This window comes from Leopardus geoffroyi, chromosome A1, assembly GCF_018350155.1.
Source record: "Leopardus geoffroyi isolate Oge1 chromosome A1, O.geoffroyi_Oge1_pat1.0, whole genome shotgun sequence".
In the NCBI taxonomy this organism is placed as follows: domain Eukaryota; kingdom Metazoa; phylum Chordata; class Mammalia; order Carnivora; family Felidae; genus Leopardus; species Leopardus geoffroyi.
The window spans coordinates 47,292,360-47,313,438 of NC_059326.1; the positions used below are offsets into that span (position 1 = coordinate 47,292,360).

General features: G+C 37.5%; 1 protein-coding gene across 1 annotated transcript; it reads right to left on the bottom strand.

Annotated features, from left to right (window-relative positions):
* Nucleotides 1-16,563: 16,563 nt before the first annotated feature.
* On the bottom strand, nt 16,564-17,778 carry LOC123585364 (prostaglandin reductase 1-like). The gene has a single exon (XM_045453797.1). The coding sequence runs from the start codon at nt 17,519-17,521 to the stop codon at nt 17,171-17,173; it is 351 nt and encodes a 116-aa protein (XP_045309753.1). The 5' UTR covers nt 17,522-17,778; the 3' UTR covers nt 16,564-17,170.
* Nucleotides 17,779-21,079: the final 3,301 nt, after the last annotated feature.

Sequence of the window (21,079 nt, forward strand, 5' to 3'; positions counted from 1 at the left end):
CCTGACCTTATTCCTCATAACTCTCACCACAAACGCTGTGCTCCAAGCCAAACAAGCAGAATTTCCCACACGCAGTCTCTTAACTGTATTTCATATTATGTGCTATGTCCTTTGCCTAGAATGTCTTTTACCCACCATCTTCTAGAATCCAAATCCCGTAGATCACTTTTTTATAAAGTATTTCATTGTTCCTTTACATACATATACACACACATACACAACCACACACCTATATAATACACACAAAGTAATCCTTCTCACTAGTAAAAGGAAGGCAAAGAAACTAGTCTCTTGAATACCTCCCGTCACTATATGTGTGGCACCGTATGTGGTACTTTGTCCGTGAACTCCCAGAGCATTTGATCTGCTCCTCTCTTCCGATGCATAAAACTCTATACCTTATTGTGTATTATTATTATTATTATTACTATATAATTATATATTTTTGTTGTGTTTGAGGACAAAATCAATATCATTTACAGGCAAAGTCTAGGGTCTAGCAAATAGTAGACTGTCACTAAATTTTTTTAATGAACACTTGCAAATACCTTTTAAATGCTTTCAACATATATTTATACTTAAAATAGTTGTGAAGGGAAAAATATGATTAGAAATCAACATTATCTTTTGTCTCTACTATTATGCCTGACTTCCTGACTTACAGACATTTCAATGCCAGCGTGCAGGATGAATGCAAAACTTTATCCTGTCCCAAAAGAGGCACAGGGAGCTGGGATCTGCTGAAGAGACCTTCCTTGTAAAGACATTCAGAGTTTTTATCTGGTACACATATCTCATAAACATGATTACTTAACTATCATAAAGTAAGACACACTATGACCATTGACCAATCAGAAGACATGGGTAAAATTGTGGGAAGAAACCCAGAGAAACAGTAAAACAGCTTTCGGCTTCACAGGACACTAATTAATCATTTTGGCTAGAAAGCCCCTCTCCCCATGGTGCTTAATGGCTTCCAAGGAAGGTTTGGATGAAACACTTCACCAGATGGATCCAGTACCTACATTAAGAGTCTGCCTCCCACACCCTTATGTATTCATTTATTTCTCCACAAAATATTTGATAGTGTGTTGAGGTAACAGGGTCTGTACTAACAAGGGACTAAAGAAAATATTGTACAACTTACCTTCAATTTTTCATAGCTGAGTGCAAGCGAAAATGAAGATGGATAATTAACATTGTGCCATCAAAAAACTTAACATTTCAATTTTATTCTTTTTGACCAACAAACCAGGATAGCAGGATAACAGTGGTACAGGAATCTTGCAAAAAAAAAAAAACAAAAAAATCAGAGCCTATTTTGCACTGAGTTACTCACATTTAGAGAAATAAAATGTCTGGTTGACCTCAAAACCACATGGCAAAAAAAAAAAAAATTATAGTACATTTTCTCTTTAGCTATTGTATTTAAATGGTAAGTGACAAGTGTTGCCATTTTTTGAGCACCTACAAGACAGATGTTATTATCCCATTGGACAGATGAGGAAAATGAGCTTAGGTTAAGTTACCCAAAGTTGTTTGACTTGTAATGGGCAGAGCCAGTATTCAGACTCAGATCTTCTATATCCAAAACCTCAGTTCCTTCCAGAATCCTACTATGTTATATGGCACAGCACTTTATCAGAGCTTTTATTACAAAGTCATATATATATATATATATATATATATATATATATATATATATATAAAAGACACAGCAGGCTGGACTTGTAAAGTCACACATAGGAAAAAGGGATTTCAAGAACTTAACCTTTTGCTAAGAACAGACCGTGAAAACAATAACTCAGACACAAAGAGTTAGTTTTGTTTTTACCTAAAAATTAATAATGATTGTCTTTAGGTGCAAGGCTTTATAGCAAAGGTTAAAATCAATGTTGATAAATTAAGATTATTAACACAGACTGGTAATAGTCTACATAGCAATTTAGTGACATTGCCATCTTACACGTTAATGAAATGAAAATTTGAATTGATTATATAAGGAAAGAATCTCTTGTTTATTCTAATCTTAATATTATGGTTGATAATTTCACCAGAAGCCCTGATGAAAATACACCTTATATAACAACGCCACAGGAAACTAATGATCATAATGAATCTACTTGTCACTAAAGTACAAAGATAGAGACTCATAAATCTTTTAAAAATTACTAAGAGCAAACAAGTGATCAGGGCAAACAAATGCTTATTTTATCATTGTTTATATGTTCTCTACTTCATAGTTATTGTCTTATTTCCTGGGGAAAATGGTCAAAATGCCTTTTAAACATTTGCATTTTCCTAACTTTCCTACCTTTACTCCACAGAAGCTCCTGAAGATTGGATTCAGGAGCCTTTATTTAATTATCATTATGAGACAGCTATTTAATCTTTTCCTTTCTTCTTCATCAAAAGATAATCAGTAGTCAACTGATAAATAACATTAGTATTCACCTCTTAATACAATGTTATATTTATTTTATAATTTATATTCTTTTATAATTATTTTATAAATTATTATTTATTAATAATTATTTTAAGTTGATTGTAAATAATTATTCCAACTCAAAGTGTGCATAGAAGGCCATGATTTTAAAAATCTTTTGTTCCAAAATTGTGTCTTAAAGTCACATGTATTTTATTACTTATTTTATTATCTTAAGTTAGCATTCCATAAATAAAATTAGAAGTTCGATGAATTACCCAGAAAATTCCCTTGTTCCCATCACCCCTGAAGAAAGATAACTAATCAAAACCAAAGCTTTACTCAAGGATAGTTGCATTCATTTAGCTAACTGCCTCCACGGGAAACGTTCCACTTTTATTAATGGATAGTCCAAATATGACCAATTTGTCTTGAATAGAAGCTAAATCCATGTATGTTGAGTTCAGATGAATAAAAGAAAGTCATCAGTCTACCTTTAAATGAATCTCAGGATATTTTTTATTGTTTGAGTACACTATTTGCTCTTGTTTTTATAGAATTCAGCATTTTTGAAATCTCAGACACTGTCATGTTTATGAGCATTACCTACACAGTAGAAAGCATTGTTGGTCTGACCCTGATATAGAAGGACCTAGATTCCTTAGGTCGAGTTGTAGAACAATATGACATCAGCCATAAACACTGATTTGGATTGGGGGATATATACTCTCATCAACATAAAATAGCAGTTTAAAGTTTGAGTTATGGTGTCAATTCAACTTAGGTTTAAATTCCAGCCATGCCAGTTATTAGCTATGTGACACCGATTAAATCACTTAATCTGTCTATGTCTCAGCTTCCTGGCCTGTACAATGAGAATACCAGAAGATGGAGTGCCTGGGTGGCTCAGTTGGTTAAGTGTCCAATTTCAGCTCAGGTCATGATCTCACGGTTCGTGGATTTAAGCCCCACGTGGGGCTCTGTGCTGACAGCTCAGAGCCTGGAGCCTGCTTTGGATTCTGTATCTCTCTCTCTCTCTCTCTCTCTCTCTCTCTCTCTCTCTCTCAGAAATAAACATTTAAAAAAAATTTTTTTAATAAAAAAAAATTAAAGAGAATACCAGAAGTACCAGCCTCGGAGTGTGTCATAAAGATGAAAGGGGTTATGGTGTGTAAGTGGTTAGTGCAGAGTCTGGTACATATGAAGCACCCAGGACATATTAATGTCGTTGTTCTTGTTGCTACACACATACACTGAGGGTTCCAAACAAATTAAAGCCTGTGTGCATTTACCTAATCTTAGTCATCCCCATTTTAGCCTATCAGTTGAATGATTTTAGTGTACTTCTAACTGGATCTCCAGACTCTAGTATTGTTCAGCTCTGGTCCATTCCTCATTGCCCCTTAAGAGTTCATGGTCTAGCGAGGAGCCTGGGTGGCTCAGTTGGTTAAGCATCCAACTTCAGCTCAGGTCATGATCTCACAGTTTGTGGGTTCAAGCTCCATGTTAGGCTGTGTGTTAACAGCTCAGAGCCAGGAGCCTGCTTCAGATTCTGTGTCTCCCTCTCTCGCTGCCCCTCCCCTGCTGATTCTCTCTCTCTCTTTCTCTCTCTCTCTCTCTCTCTCTCTCTCTCTCTCTCTCTCAATCTCTCTCTCTCTCTCTCAAAAATAAATAAAAACATTAAAAAAAAAAGTTCATGATCTAGGGACTCAGTTTCCTCCTCTCAAAAATGGATTCTAAATCAAGTCATTTACAAGACTATTGAAAAGACAGAATGAGTTGAGTTGATTATGAAAGAATCTTTAAAATACAGAACTCAATAAATAATACTTATTGCTAGAAAAAATTCTGATCTTAGCCAGGAATGACTTATGTATTCAACAAAAATGTATCAATGCTTATTAGGTATGTGTAAAATAGCATGCAAAGTGCTAGTGACAAAAATATCAATGAAACATGGTCTCTGGACTTAAAAGAACACAAAATCAATGTAGTGAAAACCCTTCCAAGTGTCTGTCCAGCCCAGGCTCTGGCTTTCCCTGCCCTGAGGACTGTTCTCATTCACAAAGTGGGCCTGTACAGATAGACACAGATTATGTGGCTCCATTCCCCCTGGACACAGGGTATTGGACAGGGACAGACACTGGAAATAAGATCGAACCACCAGATGTGCTTCTGCAGAGAATCTGAAACACATTCAGTTTCAGCCAATTAGTCTCTAGGTGGTTAGAATTGCACCCATGTAAATTCTGAGTTGCCACGTGTCTCACTGGGAACAGGGAAGCAGAGAGATACTGCTCTATAGGATAAGAGGAATGAATTCTGACAAGAAAAAAAGATGACTGGATTTCCGATGACTTTTTATGACTTTTTCCAAGTGTCTACCTGAGTTGGGTTTATTTCCAACTCTTGAGATCCTCGATTCCCTTCTCTTCCCACCTCAGAAGACTTAAAATCATACCTTTTCTCCTAACATTCCCCAATGTGGTTTTTGTTATCTCCAACCACAAGAACACTTTAAAAGTACGATATTCCTATATTTAATATCAGCATAAGACAATGACCACTATAACAAAGGCATATAGAACAAGCTTTAGAAGACCAGAGGTGGCTACAAATGATGGACTTTGAGACTTTTCAGAGGAGATGACATCCTGGTTTGTACCTATTGCTGTATCTTCTATATTACCTGGTCTTCCCAGCAAAAGAGTTTCCTTTAGCACCTATGTTCTGCCTGTGTCTCATTCAAGCAAAAAGGATTCATTCCAAGCCCAGACCTAGTGTGCCTGTCACACTCTACTTAACAGGACCATACCAGCTTGAACTCCAACATGCAACCCTGTTTTTTAAGCAGAGGAACTAGGTCACCAGTTTCGTGGTTCAATTATTTGCCCAAGATCCTACAGTCTTTAAGAGGTTTTGAACACAAGTAGTCTCATTTCAACTACTATGTTTTTCCCATAGTGTTGGGACAGTGCAGAGCTCCTATAAGGAAGTCAGGTGGCTGTGGGAACACAGAGCGAGAAATTCTGCAAAGATTTGTTGTCTACAGACTCCAGCCCAATATCATTAGCCCAGCATTCTAAGCCCTCCACAACCTGGTTCCAATCAGTCATTCCTATCTCCCCTTGTATCACCACATCAGACTTTGAACAACCTCCAAACACATCACCCCTTTTCATGCTTCTCTTCATATTACTCTCAGATGAGCATGCCTTCAACCCATTGCTGTCATCCATCAAGGCTTCTTCATCTATCCACAGACAGCTTTCATCACCCCCTATTCTGTCCAACTTAGCACTTCAGTGGCCCTTCTAACGTAGTAGCCAACCAGTTCTCATTTCTCATTGCTTGGTCAGCATTTGCCAAATTAGCGCTTTTGCAGAATCACAGCAAGACACATCTACCCATAACAAGTAAGAGCAGAAACAGGCTAAAAGAGAAAGAAAGTGGATATAATATAAGTGTGGCTAGAGACCATGCCGGCAGAAAAGCATTCTTCTCATCCAAGTACTGCAGTGCCTGAATAGTGCCTCATCCCATTAGGGATTTATTTCTTTGCATCTGGCATTACTTGGTCTTCTATTAGGATGAAAATTTTTAAGTAACCCAAGTGTATATTAATTCGGGGTTCATTTCCTCTGTGACAAGAGGAGTTAAGCCATGAAAGAAGCAGGTGCATAAGAATGAAGTATAGAAAAGAAATGAAAGGTCAGAGGAAGGGGACATCCAGATAGCAAAATATAAACTTGGCAGGCCTTAAGAATCATGCATTTAATTGATTAGAAAAGCAGCAACTGACATCACTATCACTGATATACCAGGATTTCGTTTCATTTGCTGCAACTGAAGGTTGAAATGTTATTTCAATTGATTTTTAAACATGACAACTTACATTTCCTTTTGCCATCTTGCTGCTGCAATTGAGAAGGCACTGGCTGAAGCATTAATAGGTGAAAAAGTCCAATAGACCCATTTTGTAAAAATGATTTGATAATGTAGTAGAAGTCAATTCAGGTTTTGGTCAGTGGGCACAAGAAATGCTAAAAACCCATCACTTAGTTCCCATTGGTACAAACTGCCTAGTGTTCTTTTTTTTTTTTTTTTTTTTTTTTTTATGGCAGCAACATGAAAAGTAGCAAAGCTTGTGAGATCACCGGTGAAAAGTAGCTCAACTCTGTTTTTGTTTTTCCCCTAAGTCTGGAATGTAATATCAATCACATCGTGTAACCTGCATGTTGGTTTTTTCATCTGTAAAATTAGGATAATAATGCTACTCCTCTTCAAAGGGCAGAAAATGAGAACTATTTCATTGCATTAAACATGGAAATTGACCCATTTTATCATAAGCAAGGTGCATAAAATATGTCCTTAGTCAAACATGGCCTCCCAATGAAAATTATTTTATAAACAAATACGTATACTCATCCTTAATTTCTTATACATTTAAGAAGGCATATCAAAAACAGATTTAAAAGCAAACACACTTCATGACCTCAGATATAAAATACAGGTTTCCTTTCATTTTACCCTTTTTCAAAATGTTATTGTTTTTTATTTTAATTCCAGGACAGTTAACATACAGTGTTATATTAGTTTCAGGTGTATAATATAGTGATTCAACACTTCCATACATCACCCTGTGTTTATCACAAGTGCACTCCTTAGTCCCCATCACATATTTCACCCATAGCCCCACCTACCTCCCCTCTGGTAGCCATCAGTTTGTTCTCTATAGTTGAGTCTTTTTCTTGGTTTGTGTTTCTCTCTTTTTTGTCCTTTGCTCATTTGTTTTGTTTCTTAAATCTTCCATATGAGTGAAATCATAGGGTATTTGTCTTTCTCTGACTGACTTGTTTCACTTAGCATTATACTCTCGAGCTCCATCCATATTGTTGCAAATGGCAAGATTTCATTCTTTGCAGGGCTGAATAATTTTCTCTTTTATAGATAGATAGATAGATAGATAGATAGATAGATAGATAGATGATAGATACCATCTCTTTCTCTTTTTTATCCATTCGTCTATAGATGCACACTTGAGCTGCTTCCATAATTTGCCTATTGTAAATAATGCTGCAATAAACATAGGGGTGCATATATCCTTTCAAATTAGTGTTTGTGTATTCTTTGAGTAAGTACACAGCAGCATGATTACTGAATTGTAGGGTAGTTCTATTTTTAATTTTTTGAGGAGCTTCCATACTGTTTTTCACAGTACCTGCACCAGTTTGCACTCCCACCAATGGTACATGAGGGTTACTTTTATCCCACATCTTTGCCAACACTTGTTGTTTCGTGTGTTTTTGATTTTAGCCATTCTGACTGGTGTGAGGTGATAACGGATTTTGATTTGTATTTCCCTGATGATGAGTGATGTTGAACATCTTTTCATGTGTTGGCCATCTGTATGTCTTCTTTGGGAAAATGTCTTTTCATGTCTTCTGGCATTTTTAATTGGATTGTTTGTTTTGGGGTGTGGAATTATATCAATTCTTTATATATTTTGGATACTAACCCTTTATCAGATATGCCATTTGCAAATATCTTCTCCTATTCAAAACTTTTAGTTTTGTTGATTGCTTCCTTTGCTATGCAGAAGCTTTTTATTTTGATGTAGTCCCAATAGTTTATTTTTGTTTTTGTTTTCCTTCATTTTACCCTTTTGTGTGGAATGCATGATATGATTTAACAGTTGCAGTTAATCGTCTGCCAGTAGTAATTTTCTTCTATGAATGTAAGATCTGGTCCCATTATAACAACAACAACAATAGTAATAACATCAGGAAATAAAACAAACACTTTCCTTGCATGATCTCATGTAATTCACACAGTTAATTTTATAGGTGAGGAAACTGGGAGTTAGAGAATTTAAATCACTTGGTTACAGTCACATCGCCAGTGGAACGGCAAAACTAAAAGCCTCCATATGTTCATCTTTGCCACGATATTTCTGGCATTGTTGGGCTTTCATTTTGTCCTAAGATTGTTAGGAAACATACATCCTGCAATGGCCTGAATGTTTGTGTTCCCCCAAATTCATTTATTGAAATCCTAACTCCCAATGTGATAATATTAGTAGGTGGGGCCTTTGCCACCTAAGCAGGTGCTTAAGCCATGAGAGTGGAGGTTCATCAAGAGGATTAGTGCCTTGTAAAAAATGGCTCCAGAGAGGTCCCTAGATCCCTCCCCCATGTGAGGGTACAGTGAGAAAGCACTGGTTGTGAGCCTTCACAAGAAAGTGACCATTCTGGTGTCTTAATCCTAGACTTCTACGCCTTAGAACTGCGAGAAATAAATTTCTGTTGTTTATAGGACACCCAAGCTGTATGTTCTGTTATCACAGCCCCAGCAGACTAAGACACATCCCAACTAGACTTCTTGGAGCACGTTCTAAGGAACAGACCACTGGGTTTCAGTACAACAATAGTAATGACACAACCTGCATCAGCCTGCATTGTACACCCATGTTTTATTGTGTTCAATTCCTCGACTGGCCATTGACTCATATTATGAGCATTTATAGTTCTTAGTTTCAGTCACTATTCTTTTGGTATCTACCTCAGGCCTTTATACCAGAATACTGACTGCTGACGGTGTGGCTTATGGGACTTAGCCATGATTACAGGTACGAATGTCAAACAGGATTCCATGTGAAATACCCTTTAAAGGAGAAATAGGCACATGGTAAACATCTGTACAGAATTACAGCCTTCTTCTCTTGTTCTAGGTTGGCTGTTGTAATTGACCGCCTGTATTGCCACAGCATTTAAATACTGTAACATGCTAAGAACAACCTCCTTTGCCTCTTAGGTCCTTCTTATTTTTTGTTTCTGCCAGCACACTCCATGTCGGTTAACAACTATACTCTTTACATAATTCTAAAATATTGAGCTGTATGCTAAATAAGTAAAATATTTTAAGATAATGTCCTGAGAGAATAGTGTGTCGTATTATAACTCAATATGCCCTAAGGTAATTATTCAGATATCAATATGCAAAAGAGCAGTATGTTGTAGTACCCTATATTTCTTTTTATTTTGCTTCTTTGTAGCAAGCAATAAATTTCAAGATGCAAAGGGAAAAAATATTAAAGGAAAAGTTTGCCGTTGATTTTCTTCACAAGATTGTTTGCCTGGGGAGAGGGAAGTTTCACTTGGTTCTTTCCTAATTATTCATGTAAATTAAATTCTACAAGTGAAGAAAAATTCATGAAAGTCATACTTACTCATCTGAGAGGGAGATATGGCATATGAATGGGGCCCATAACCTCGGAAGGTGAAATGTAGAAAATATCACAAGCAACTCCCACATTAAGTTAAGTGAACCAAAAAAAAAGGGAGATTCTGGTGTGAAGGAGACTTCAAGGATACCCTCCCTAATCGCCTCTTAATAGTCTCAAATCTCTGACACAGGAAACAAATCAAGAATTCCGAGAACATGGAATTATTAATCACTTATATTTGATACCAAATGTAAGCACTCCTAGACACATTTTAAATTTTAAAAACCTTTTAAATATAACATTTAAAAAGCACAGAGTGTAATTTACATTTTTAAGACATTAGTATGTGGCACATCCCAGGAAAAGTTAATTGTACCTTCTTTGTATTTTTCTGAAACTCACAATTTTTTCCTCCGAAGCCTAGTATGTGTTAACATGAAATTTAACCATAAATTACTACAGACGTGTATGCTGACTAACGTTCAAGAGTCAAAGGGAAGTCAAATCATTCAGCAAATATTTATGGAATGCCCCCTGTGTGTGGCATTGTGCTGAACAACACAATAGCATTCCTCATTTCAGGTATAAACAGTTTAATCAATCCTTTCACAAAAGAATTACCAAGTAAATAGAAAGTGTGTCCACCAATCATGGGAATGTTTTAGCTTGCATCTCCTCGGGATAAAGTTGAAAACTATGAAGAAAGGATAAACCAGAGCTGATAACGAGTTGAATCCGGAGAAGGAAGACAGAGGAAACAAAGACCAAGCCAAAGATAAAGCAAAGGTAAAAATCAAGACAGTGATGGAAACTGGGAGAGAGTTGGTGAGACCAGGATAACAAGATAAGTAGCACAGATTTGAGCTGGAAGTAACAGTCATATGCCCAAGGACAGATGTACTAGAGACAGCTGAAGGTATTTGTCCAGAACTTGAGAGTTCTAAAAGATTGTCTTCAAATATACAATGAGGAAGAAAGTACCAGGAGTAGAACAATATGACCCTGAGTTTTGGTCACTCACATCTATCTAGTGAAGGTAATAAAAGACACAGGCAAAAGAGGACAAAAAGTAATTGTTGAGGAGGGCATGGTAACCTGTTTGGTCAAAGCACTGAGATGCCACTGAGTTCAGAAAAAAGCACTGATGCACAAGTAAATAGCAACATATATCAAGAAGGCCAGCAGCTAAGAGATAACCACCAAATCTGACTAGGACAGTGCCAGTGGCTATCACAACAGATCATCCAAGAAGACATACAAATGGCCAATAAGCACATGAAAAGATCCTCAACATGAGTAATCTTTAGAAAGTGAAAATTAAAACCACGAACAGATACCACTTCACACCTACTAGAAAGGCTATTATCAAAGAAGAAGGAAGAGGAGGAGATAGACAGGAGGAGAAGGGGAGGAGGAGGAGGGGAGGGGGGGAGGGGAAGGAGAGGAGGAGAGGGGGAGGAAGAGGAGGAGAATGAGAAAAAGGAAGGAGCTGGGGCACATACCTGGGTGGCTCAATCGTTGAATGTCTGGCTTCAGTTCAGGTCATGATCTTGCAATCTGTGAGTTCAGGCCCCTTGTCGGGCTCTGTGCTGACAGCTCAGAGCCTGGAGCCTACTTTGGATTCTGTGTCTCCCTCTCTCCCTGCACCTGCCCTGCTCACACTCTCTCTGTCTGTCTGTCTCTCTCTCTCTCTCAAAAATAAACAAACATTTAAAAAAACAGTAAGGAAAAGGGAGGGAGGAAGGGAGGGAGGGAGGAAGGGTGGAAGAAGGAAGGAAGGAAGGAAGGAAGGAAAGAGAAAAGAAAAGAACAAATACTGGAGAGAATGTGGAGAAATTAGAACCCTTATGCATTGTGGCAGGAATGTAAAACACACGATTACCATATGATCCTGCAATTCCACTGCCAAGTATATACCCAAGAGAATTGAAAGCAGGGATTTGAACAAGTATTTGTGCACCAATTTCATAGCAACATTATTCATAATAGCACCAAGTGGCAACAACACAAATGTCCATCAAAAGATGAACTGATAAATAAAATGTAGCCTACACATACAATGGAAATTATTTAGCCTTAGAAAGGAATGAAATTCTGACACATGCTACACAACATGGATGAACAATGAGGACATTATGTTAACTGAAAGAGGCCAGATACATTTGTCTTTTTGGACAAATGTTGTATTATTTCTCTTACACGAGGTATCTAGAATGGGAAAATTCATAGAGACAGAAATAGACTAGAGGCTGCAGGACTGGAGATAGGAGGAGAATAGGGAATATTTAATGGGTCTAGAGTTCTGTTTGGGATGATTAAAAGTTCTAGAGGGAAATGGTGTTGGTGGTTGCACAACAGAGTGAACGTACTTAATGCCATTAAGTGCCTTGAATTATATACTTTCAAAAGTTTTAAAATAGTAAATTTTATGTTATATGCATTTTACATTTTAAAAAGTGGGGGAGAAAACAGATCAACAGAGCTGTGAGAGAAGAAACCAGATGACAGAGATCCTGGGTGAAGGGTCTGTGGAAGAAACGGAGTTTACACGTGACCCTCCCTCAAGAACATGGTATACCCACTGAGCACAGTGGCAAAAGCACAAGCTTCTCCTCAAACCGAGCGCACTATGAAGAATATTCTTTGCGAACAGGAAATGAGACATTTCCTACCAGCTGAGTCACTCCATTTCAACCCTTGTGGAGCATGGACTGTGCCAGGACATGGAGATACAAACTTAATAATTTGTGGCCTCTGCATTTAAAGGTTCACTATCTGTTGGAGAATCCTGAACCTGGGGCCAATTTTATTTATTCACCAAGTCAATTAGCATTTATTGAACACCTACTATACATCGAGCCCAAAACCAGCCAGTAGAGTCACTGGAGGTTACATAGAAAGCAGGCAGCTATCAACAAGGCAAGACTTCAGGGGGTACTAAACGGATGTTTCAGTGTCCCTAGAAGACAATGTGAAGTAACCAAGAATGACTTGCCTCATTTCTTTCTTGAATAAGACCTATTAGTAGGTCAGTAAAATCCATTGGCATGGTATGTTTGAACTTCAGCAAGTCTTTCGTAGTGTTCATGCACACAATATGAAGATAAATAAGCTGGAATAAGTGCAGAATAAGAACTTCAAGAAAAAGGGACTATAGACATTTGGGAGAAAGAGTAGACCCCATGATAAAGGGGTGCCAGGAAAATCACTTTGGATGGGAAGAGGTTACTCAATTAGGGTAAGAAATTTAGTGCAGTCTAATTTTAATCTAATAATCATAATCTAATCTAATAATCATAATCATCTAATTTTAATCTAATAATCTAAATTTATCGAAATAAGCTTAATAATAGTAATGATTTACTTAGCACTTACTACCTGCCAAGTATGGTGCTAAGCACTTTCCATAAATTAATCTTTTTAGTCTTCATCACAAATCTTTGCAGGTAGATATTATTTTCACCTTTACAAACAAGGAACCTGAGGGTCAGAGAGGTTAAGAGACCTGGCCAAAGTAATACAGCCAGCAGGTGAAAGAATGGGGATTAGAAGCTGGTCCGAGTGTAAGGGTTGTGCTCTTAAATACTACCTAAGCTATACTGAGGTAATACTGGGCATTAATTTAAAATAAGACAGGAGGTCCTGGAGGCACCTGGGTGGCTCAGTCAGTTGAGCCTCTGACCTCAGCTAAGGTCATGATCTGGTGGTTCAAGTGTTCAGGCCCACTTTGGGCTCACTACTATTGGTGTGGAACCTGCTTCGATCCTCTGTTCCCTTCTCTCTGCCCCTCCCCCACTTGCACTCTCTTTCTCCCCAAAATAAATAAATTAAAAAAAAAACAAAGACAAGGGGTCTTGGGTGGCTCAAGCCGCGGAGTAGCTGACTTAGTTTTGGCTCAGGTCATGATCTCACGTCGTGAGTTCAAGCCATGCATCAGGCTCCGAGCTGAATGCATGCAGAACCTACTTGGGATTCTCTCTCTCTCTCTCTCTCTCTCCTCTCTCTCTCTCTCTCTCTCTCTCTCTCTCTCTCTCTCTCTCTATCCTTCTGTCTGCCCTTCCCTCACTTGTGCTCGCTTGTTCCTAAAATAAATAAATTTTTAAAAAATAATAAAATAAAATAAAACTGCATCCCCAGGCTGTGTCGAGAAACCAGTGCTGTCCTGGGGAGCCTAGAGACAAAGGCAGCCATGGAGAGCCACTTGTGAGTTAGGCAGGTGGATGGTGGGAGGAATGGAAGAGGCAAGAGACTGGGAGACCAGCTGGAGGGACTTGGTTGTGAAATGGAGAGAGAACAGGGCGATTCGAATGGCGGTTAATGAGGCAAACTAGATGACAAGTGTGACTTAATTTTCTTCTAATAAGGACCTTAGAAACCGCAACTCTGTGCACTGCCGTGCTCTGTCCAGTTGGTGCCTTCAGTATTGCTGGTGGGAAATATACAAACTGGTTGATATAATAGCTATTTCTGGGCTTCTCTCCTTTAAGCACCCATAATAACTTTATTATTCTTAATAACATCCTAATTAAAATATTTGGTCTTCCTCACAAATCTCAAATTCCTTTCGTGGACTAAACAAGGCAAAACATCATACAAAGTTTAGTATGTTTTTACATGGATACACCATTAACCTTATTTCTTTCATCTATCTCAATACCATATTTAAATAATGGCAGTTTATTTGTATGAACTTTTCTTTAATGTAATCTATTGTCAAGTTGGCTAACATACAGTGCATACAGTGTGCTCTTGGTTTTGGGGGTAGATTCCTGTGATTCATCGTTTACATACAACACCCAGTGCTTATCCCAGCATGTGCCCTCCTCGATGCCCATCACCCATTTTCCCCTCTCCCTCACCCCCCCCCATCAACTTTTAAACAGTAAAAGGTACTGCTATAATGTTGTCAAACATGACAGCGAACTAAGCCTAGTAACTGTTCCAAGGTAAAGCACAACAACATCTGTTGTTTAAATAACAACAGATATTAATATCAGGGTAGCAATTACAGTTTATTCTCAAAAACCAATAGAACTTTTTAGGTTCCTGTGGTCAATCTACACAGATATTAACATAGCCAAATAATCCAAAGGTAGCACTATAAATGGGGAGCCAATATTATAATGCTCACATACCTTTCAATTATGTGCACTTTATAAATTTTGAGTTCAAACAGTGCAAAGAAAATACTGTTTTTATCTAAACTTATGAAAACAGTTGGTCACCTGCTGAGTCCAAGGAGAATCTAAAGTTTTCTATCATTTATAAGCAGTCTCCTGCCTTAAATATAAAATCATTGGCTTACACAGTGAATCATTATAAATCTCTCACAAGCTTTTAAACCAATCAGTCAAGCTTAGAATGCAGTGATTTGGAGAATCATAGCTCTGAGGCTTTGGGGCCTCACTGTGCATGGGTAATAAATGTAAATGATTTTGTAACTTGTAGAAACATAGGTTAGTTCGCTCTTCACCTCCCAAGGAGCAACTGGGTTTGACTAAGGAGGTTTACTGTGGTCCTAGGGAAAAAAAATCTATTATGTCATTTTCCTTCCTGAATCCTGGGAGAAAGAATAACATTAAAAGCAGTTAATCTGTTAAGCATACAAACTCTACTATATAGAAAACCGCCACTCAGAAAATCTAAATTCCTTCTGTAATCTGTAGCATATCCAGTGAGAAAAAAAAAAGCCTTTCTGAAGCAAATTTCTCTCTGTGGTACCATTTACCCAGTTTACCCCACTGTGGGCAAGAGAATCTTAATTATAACAATCAAAAAATATTCGTTGAGTATCATTGCCATTCTCAAAAAAATAAAAAGAAAAATCCCTTTTGCATTATTCATGAAATAAAGTCAAAAATTTGAAAATAAATACTACGCAGAGTTCAAATGATTTTTTTTTTTTTCAATTCAGGACAATTTCACGAAGACAGAAAAAGAATGCTAAGAATGGTAACATTTTTAAATGAGAATTGTATATACGTTATCATACAGTTAATTAAAGGTTAATTATAGACACAAAACTGTAAGTAATGTAAAGTGAGGTTCTTTTCTTTTAAATGTTTTTGTTTTTGTTTTTTTTTTTTTGAGAGAGAGAGAGAGAGAGACTGAGTGTGAGCAGGGGAGGGACAGAGAGAGAGGGAGACACAGAATCCGAAGCAGGCTCCAGGCTCTGAGCTGTCAGCACAGAGCCCCACACGGGGCTCGAACTCACAGACCTTGAGATCATGACCTGAGCTAAAGTCTGACACTTAACCGACTGAGCCACCCAGGCGCCCCAAAGTGAGGTTCTAATTGTAATTATAATTTCTCCCCACTAGAGACCTGGTAAAATCTCTCAACCCAAAATGGAGAATCGAATAACCCTGCTTTAGGTCTGATGTGGATTTGTCATCTTGTGTTATTTTAGTTCCACTGATGGCCTTTGTGTCCAGGCTGTTTCTGTCCCCTACATGTCGCCTGCAAAGGGATGTCATCACAGTGTCAGAACATTTACTCTTTAGTCTTTGTTTCCTTTCTCAGTGTTCAGGACTTAAATGAACAAATTCCTCAAAGAGGCTTTGCCAAATTCCTTCTACTCATCACCTCTGCTTTCTAGAGCCTATCTGAGCCCTGGTGTCCCCATCCATATTTTCTGCATTCTTCACCTTAATGCCTTCTGATGCAGGGAAGGCAGTTTCAATATCCTTTTAGCAGGAATTCTAATTAAAGTCCCAACTGAAAATTAAAAAAAAAAAAAGTCTGGATACCCCACAACAGGGAAAAATGCAAACAGCATGAAACATTCTCATATAAAATACCTCCCCACCACCTCACACTCTTCCCAGCCCCTGCTCTAGTCGTTTGAAGGACGCTTCTATTCAACTATTTTGAACCCAGTAGTATGTAAGCAAAACTTACAAATACTCAAGGCTAAAAATCATATGTTGCTTTATTTAAGCAATGACTTCTACTTTAACAATAGTTTTTTAGAGGTTAATGTTCCCTTTTTTTATTTCCCCACTTAAATGTGTTTTATTAGGTAGACCAAACTCATTGCAATTTCTTAGATAATGAAGGTAGTATATATTTTTACTAAATGGTTAAAAAGACATGTGGTAACCATCCAAATGAGTTCTAGATTCCATGTAACTTTTTTTTTCACGCTTTCACTATGCTTTTCCCCAAATTACCGCCTTTCAGCATTCCCATAAATGCAGCTGGCACGTTTTCAAACCCTTCAGTGATGTATTCATGGTACTGGATTTTACCCTATAAGACCCATTTCAGCAAGTCTTTCAAAGCCTTCTGGTAGACTTCTCCTTGCCAGTGGGTGACAATGAACCCTACCGTGTGGAGTTGCTGATGGAGAATATTCTCTGGGGGTGGGCCTATTACATACAGAGATGGCCCCACCTATAGCAATTCTTCCAAATTTCTTCACCTGAGGATAACAGTGTTTGAAAACTCTCTACTTACATTATCAAAATAACAATCATAACCATCAGGAGAGGCTTTTTTCAAAGTTTCTTCCAAAGACTCTACTGTTTTGTGGTTAAAATGTCTGGCCACTCTGCAGGCAGTTTTTCCAGATCTTTCCCATCAGAAATGGAGTGAGTTGTCCAGCCTGAAGAAGCCACTACCATAGTTCCTGGGAAGGCTGAGTTTTTACTTTCCACAGTTCTGACCACTTGCTGCTGCATCATCGCATCACCCTCCTTCAGTCGTTTGGCTGCCACTCCCAGGTAAGGATCCCCAGCGAGGAGCAAAGCTTGCAGCAGGACCTCTCCGTTGTTGAAGGGTGGGAGTTCAACTGTCTTCAACTCCAAGTTACCATGAGGGGGGCTGCCTTCGAAGTGCTTCTTCAGGGTCCGGCTCTTAGCATAAACCATCCTGAAGTTCAAGAGTCCACGGGTCCCACCACCTAGCTAGAGAACGTGTTCGGGGTTGTAATGTTCCCTTTTGATAAACACGTTCTCTCATAATTTTAGATTATGATATTAGGCAGTCTTAGTGTCATTCATGCACATCTATGAAACAAAGATAATTTTTATCTTCTAGTTATTGAAGACTCTTCCTCACCCTTGCTTTTACCTTATTAAGTGCCTTGTCTATATTGCACTTTTCACTCCTTGCTGTACCTTTTCAAATCTTTGAATATCTGGCTAACATCATTTCCTTCATGTAAGCATTCATAATTATTTCAGTTTTTATTTATACCTCTCTTCTCTCCTATTCAAAAATGCTATAGTAAACCACACAATTAACCCATAGAAAAGTATTGCTTATTTCTTGATTTTGTACATATGTTAGTATTACCATCCCAGTTAGACTGTAAGTATGTCTCTTATGTTTGTGTATTCACCCCAATGTTGTGGTATCTATGAGAGAGACCAATAATAAAGACGGGTTGGTTGGTTGATTGATGGGTTAAAAAACATCAAAAATGGATTGAACATTAAGAAGAGAAATGCATTATGAAATGCTGATAAAAATGGAAATATTTTATTAATTTTATTTATTTATTTATTTATTTATTTATTTATTTATTTATAGAGAGAATGAGAGAGAGAGGCAGTAGGGGAGAGAGAGAGACAGACAGAGAAAAAGAGAGAGAGAGAATCTTAAGCAGGCTCCACACTCAGCTTGGAACCTGACTCAGGGCTCGAGCCCATGACCCTGGGATCATGACCTGAGCCGAAATCAAGAGTCAGACATTCAACAAATAGAGCCACCCAGGCACCCCCAAAATAGCAATATTTTACATAGATACATACAAGTGGAATTATGATCCAAATTTATTTCAAAACTAACTTTTTCTGGAATGTTAAGGTGAAAAACTCAAAACTCAGAGAGGTGCATTTCCTACGAGCAGAAGTCAATCCCCTTCCCAGCAAGCACTGAACTGTGAAATCGTATACCAAGAGGGGAAAGCAAAATGAAAACAGAGGAGCCTCCTGAGAGGTTTAGATCATTTAATTCATACAAGAACCATCAATAGCTAACATTTTGCAATTCTGATCACATGTCAGACACTGAGTCAAGCAAACTATTATCTCATTTGATCTAGTATCATCCCTATTTTATAGATGACAAAACTGACACACAAAAGAGGCTAAGGGTCTTCTCAAAGGTAGCCCAAAATGTACTGACTTATTTTCACAGAAGCCCTAGACTGCCGGTACAAAAAAATATAACACTTTGAGCAGTGTGACATGAGAAGTGACCTGAGAGCACCCAGGAAACAGATCCCATCCAGACCAAAGGCAACTTCCAAGGGTAGCTGGTATCTTCTAAGGTTGAGAGTGTGTCAAACAGGTGAAGCAAGAAAAGAGTGTTCTAGGAGAAGAACAGCATGAATAAAGGCAAGATGGCCCAAGAAGGCATAACCCAGTCGATAACTGCAAGTAATTGGAGACTAAGACACCAAATAGTATGAAATAGAGCACACAGGGTCCCATAATGACCTGCGCAGACAACGTGTGTACAAAGGAATATCCCATCATGATGTCAAGGTATTTGAAAATTTTTTGTTCAGCAATGTTTATACTGACTGGAAGCGTACATAAATGAAACACCCAGAGAACAAAAAAATGACATATAATCATAATCTCTCAAATTATTGCCAGGAAAAATTTAAGGGAGCTTAAAGAGTGGGATATGACCAGTCTGGGAGGAGAATTTTTGGAGAAGGTAGGTCCTGAATCAGCTAAAGGAAGCCATGCGGGGTTGCCTGGATGGCTCAGTTGGTTAAGTGTCTGACTCTTAATTTCAGCTCAGGTCATGATCTCACAGTTGTGAGATCAAGCCCCACGTGGGGTTCTGTGATGAATGTGGAGACTGCTTGGGATTCTCTTTCTCCCTCTCCCTCTTCCCCTCCCTGTCTCTCTCTCATTCTCTCTCCCTTCTCTCTCTCTCTCAAAGAAAAAGCCATCTAGGAATGTTTGAATGAAATTTAAAGATAGATATGTATGGTATATTGCTGGGGTATTTGAATATACACTCCTTTCTCCAATTAATAATTTTTTCCTGATTTGTTTTGAAGACTATAACAAAACTTCACACGTTCAAGGCACAGAACTCAGCATGTCACACAGTAAATCTTCATTTCTATAGCATAATCAATACCATCTATATCAAAACAGATTTTTTCTTGAAAAATTTGTTAAAATGATAGCTTAAAGTTATTGCTAATAGGGGTGCCTGGGTGGTTCAGTCTATTAAGTGTCTGACTCTTGATTTCAGCTCAGGTCATGATTGCATGTGTGGGGCTCTGTACTAACAGCACAGAGAGGAGCCTGCTTGGGATTCTCTCTTTCCCTCTGTCTCTGCCCCTCCACCACTTGCATGCTTTCTCTCTCAAAATAAATAAATAAACATTTAAAAACTTATTATAATAGAATATAATTAACTAAAATAACCAGAAATCAATTGAAAATTGGTTCAAAAACAAATTAGTAAAATCATGGAAATTTAAGAATAAGGCAGAACATTTTGAACAGTTTTACTAGTTTGACCTCATCTCCCTTTTCCTCCAACATAAAATAACAACAACAAAAAATCTTTATATATTGGTAAAAAGTATTTTATTGGCATGTGAATAGTTGCGAATTTAATTGTTTATTGGAACCTTTAAACTTTGAGAGATGTTTTCTTAAACTATATAAATGTATAAAACATAGTGATAATAGTAAAATTAATAATATCAAGTACAGAGACATCTATCAGCTGTGTCTTCCCAAATCTATATCAAGAGAAAATGGGCTCAAGTAAAATCTTATGAAAAATTCTTATTGAATAGAAGCAAAAACATGTTAACACCATGTAAAAATAATGGGATGAGCTTGTAAGAGGTTACGAAATGCCTTTTTCTGGAAACTTACTCCCAATTTTTTTTTCATTAAATACTTATTTTTCTGAAAGTAAAAGGTCTGGGCAAATGATTGTTCTAAGATTTCTCAGAAATGAATCTATTATCTTCTTTTTTGTTTTTATTTGTGTGTGCATATGTGTGTATGTGTACATGGACTGAATGAATCCCAGTATTTTTCAATATTTATATTGTTCTGAAAAGTTATATATGTACTAAATATCTTACTAAAGGTTTATTTCTATGAATTGAGTTTTAAATCTCTTGGTCGACTTTCCAACCATGATTATGCACAATGATCCAATTACATAGTTTATGAGTTAATTTATTAACATTAATTATTGTTCATGTAAAGCTAGAAAATGGGATCTTGAAAACACTAGTTTAAATATAATATCACAGACCCAATATTTCAACAGTAACATGAATCAGGTAATAAATAGCTCCCTTTGATCATTGTTTTTAAAGTCTCTTGAACCATGCTTTGATTAGTTCTATTTAATATTTAACATCTGGTTAGTCAATTTCAATCTGCAGGAAACACTGCTGGAAAAATTCTATGCTGACTAAATACATTTAT